This window comes from Vicia villosa, linkage group LG4 (assembly GCF_029867415.1).
Source record: "Vicia villosa cultivar HV-30 ecotype Madison, WI linkage group LG4, Vvil1.0, whole genome shotgun sequence".
Taxonomy (NCBI): domain Eukaryota; kingdom Viridiplantae; phylum Streptophyta; class Magnoliopsida; order Fabales; family Fabaceae; genus Vicia; species Vicia villosa.
Genome location: NC_081183.1, coordinates 21235127 through 21238537, shown reverse-complemented (window position 1 = coordinate 21238537; position 3411 = coordinate 21235127). Strand labels below are relative to the sequence as shown.

General features: G+C 29.1%; 1 protein-coding gene across 1 annotated transcript; it reads left to right on the top strand.

Annotated features, from left to right (window-relative positions):
• The first annotated feature begins 1861 nt into the window (after positions 1-1861).
• LOC131596867 (uncharacterized) lies at positions 1862-2266 on the top strand. The gene has a single exon (XM_058869603.1). The coding sequence runs from the start codon at positions 1862-1864 to the stop codon at positions 2264-2266; it is 405 nt and encodes a 134-aa protein (XP_058725586.1).
• Positions 2267-3411: the final 1145 nt, after the last annotated feature.

Sequence of the window (3411 nt, the reverse complement as noted above, 5' to 3'; positions counted from 1 at the left end):
CCTAACATTAAGACTCCTATTTATACTAGTTTCGACCTTAACGGTCTTACACTAATCTGCTGCCACGTCTCTCATAAGAACTTCCAGCGACGCCATCTGTTACTTGGACAGTTACGAAACCGTCTTCGAATTTCAAATCTTCCCGCCTGAGTCCGTCTTCGACGCGTGGCAGTGTATTAAAAACACTACGAAAACACGCTAAGTAGTAATACTTGAATATATTTTATAAATTTTGTCTAAGTCCCCGAAGACACATACTTTCGCTAGCTTTCAGTATTCATTATCTTCATAACGAACTTAGAAATCTTTATTCTCGAAGCATGGCCATCAGTAGCCATCTTTTATTTTTAAGGGATGGCCATCAGTAACCATCTTTCCTTCGATTTTCCACTTCTTCGAAGGACAAATATTACAAGACGAAATCTTCAGCTAACACACTCTCTTATTTTTTAACTCAAAATTTCAATTTGTTTGTTTTTGTGGAGAAAAGCAAATCTGAGATTTGTGGAGAAGATAAAGTTGTGTGCAATGCTGTAGCGTACAGATGTTTTAACATTATTGTGTCATTCCATTCATTCTTATTTTTTGTATATATATTTTATTTGAGTGGGATACTAAACAACAAATGAGCATTGATCCATTGGCCAAGGGAATCAGAGATAGAGGTTCGTGACCTCGGTTCAAACCCAGGTTGCTACATATTTTCCTTGCTTTTTTCTTGTCTCCAAATCCAGTAGATAGGACACGCAGGTCCCCACCATATGCCCCCAAATCTCTATCGTTGGATTCCTAGGAAGATAAATCAAAGGGTCCAGAATTGCAGGATCATGATAGACACTCATGGAGTCTCCACACACGATTGGTGCCAGGTTTTACTTATTTATTTTATTATTTAAACTATTTAGATAAAGATAATAATTAATATTTGTTTAATTTAATTATTTTATTTAATTAAAATTATATGATTAAATCAGGATTAGGCTATCATCATGTAAAATTATTTTCCTGACTATCCGATTATTCGATTATGTCGATTATTCGACCTAATTAATTTAATTATTTTAACTATTAAAAAATCACAAAAACATGAAGGTTTACGACGTATGAGGGTTTGCTCAATCCCATTGCCATTTGGCAAAATATTAATCCTCAATTAATTCTCTCCTCGACCCGACTAAAGCTATTAGTCGCATTAGACGAGAGATAAAAAATATTTAATTTAAAATACATTTAATTTGCTGCCCGCGACGATCGAATCTATCGATCTGAGTAACCAGCAATGCCCCATTAATCTGTTAGCTATACTGATCAAATCTATTGATCATCGCATCTAACAGTGACATATTAAATCAGGGTTGTACGCCTAAATCTTAAAACACAGTAAACCACGATACTACGGATTTTCATCCTTTTCAATCAGGCAATTCAAAATGTCTTTCAAACCACAACATTCAAAAACTACGATAGGCCATTCAAAAAGCCTTCAAACCATATCAATTCAAATTCTAAGGCGTACAACCCTGTGCCAGAACTACGTTGACTCTGATTCTCCATAAGGAGATACGTAGGCACTTGGATAACCAAGGCGAGTCCCCTTCCCTAAAATCTCAATTTTGCCCTTTTCACTTCTTTAGCTATTATCCTAAATATTTTGCCATAAACCTTCATCTTAGATCAAACCTTAGGAAAGGGTTGATGGTGCCTAACACCTTCCCTCGATCTGATTATAATAACTTACCCCGATCTCTTAACTGCGTAGGGTTTCCTATTCGCCCTTCAGAATAGGTGGCGACTCTAAACCTTTATTTTTAGGGCAGGTTGCTACACTAAGGTTACCCTTTGGCTTTGCTGTCATGGGCGTATGGCGACAAAGGAGATACTCTTTAAATTTGGGTTGCTGAAAGATACTAGATGTGAGCTATGTGGGCATGATGTGGAGTCTCGTGAGCATATTATGTTCAAATGTAAACACTCCACTGTTATATGGGCTGAAACTTGTAAATGGATGCAACTTGATAACAGGACTGTGAATCTTAATTGGATAAAGACCTGGACTCATGGTAAGGGTTGGAGGAAGGGTCTATTCAAAGTTGTGGCAGCAGAGACAATCTATGCTATATGGACCCAAAGAAACAACTACATTTTTCATAAAAATACCTATACTATAGATAGTGATAGAAATGTTAAAAATATAGTTGATGCTATTGTTTATAGAGGATGGAAGCATACCATCTATAGAAGCAAAATTGCTATGTTTCTTATGTAAGTAGTTAGGCTCTATGTAATTGGCTAATGGCCATAACAGTTTGTACATTCCTCCTTTGAAATATAAAGCTTTTATTTCAAAAAAAAAATTATAAATTTTTAAGAAATATTAATAAGAACAAGTGAATAGAATATAATTTTATATTATAATAAAAATTGTGATTTGTTTAAAATTGTTAGTAAACATTATTTTATGAAAAATTATATTTGTTACTAAGAAATATAAAAATTCACATATTTTTAAAAAATATTAATCAAAATCAAGTGACTTTTTTCTAATATATCTTAAAATATGTTATTTTTATCATTTTGTAATAAAAATATAATTTTTTTAATTAAAAGAACTTGTATTCTTAATTTAAAAAATAATTGCACTACTTTTTAAAATAAAATTTTATTTGATCCACAACTAAATTATTATGTTCTAATTATTTATTATTTAGTTTTTTTTATCTTTATACATATTTTGAGAATTATTTTGTATTGTATTTAAAAACAAAACAGTTTTATTAGTTATATTAAGCGAATACAATATTATTTTTTCTTTAAAATAAATCACAATTTTAATACCAATGTTTTCTTAGTAACAAACATTATTTTTCATCAAATAATGCTTACTAACAGTTTTAAACAAATCACAATTTTTATAATAATATAAAATTATATTCTATTCACTTATTATTATAATATTTCTTAAAAATTTATGATTTTTAATATTTATTAATATCAAAACTTATTTTTATATAATTTTTTAACTTTAAACAAATTTTTCTATTTTTTATGTAAATAAATTTATATCTTATTTACTTAAATTCACTATATAATTGATATATTTTAAGGTAAGAAAATGTTTTTTTTTACTAAGAATCATGATTTTTTAAGAAATATTTAGAATCACATTTTTATAAAATTGAAGTTTGATTTAATTGTTACAAAATTAGGAGATATTTTATTAATTTTATGACAAAAAGAATAAATTATAATTTGAAAAAATCAAAATTATTAATTACCAAAAATAGAATAAAATTATTTTAAGTCAGAATCATGATCATTAATTTAATTATTTTTGGAAATATTTTTCTATATAAAAAATTAATTAAAACCGTTAGATTCAGGATAATCAATGGTTAAGATTTGGAGTAAGTG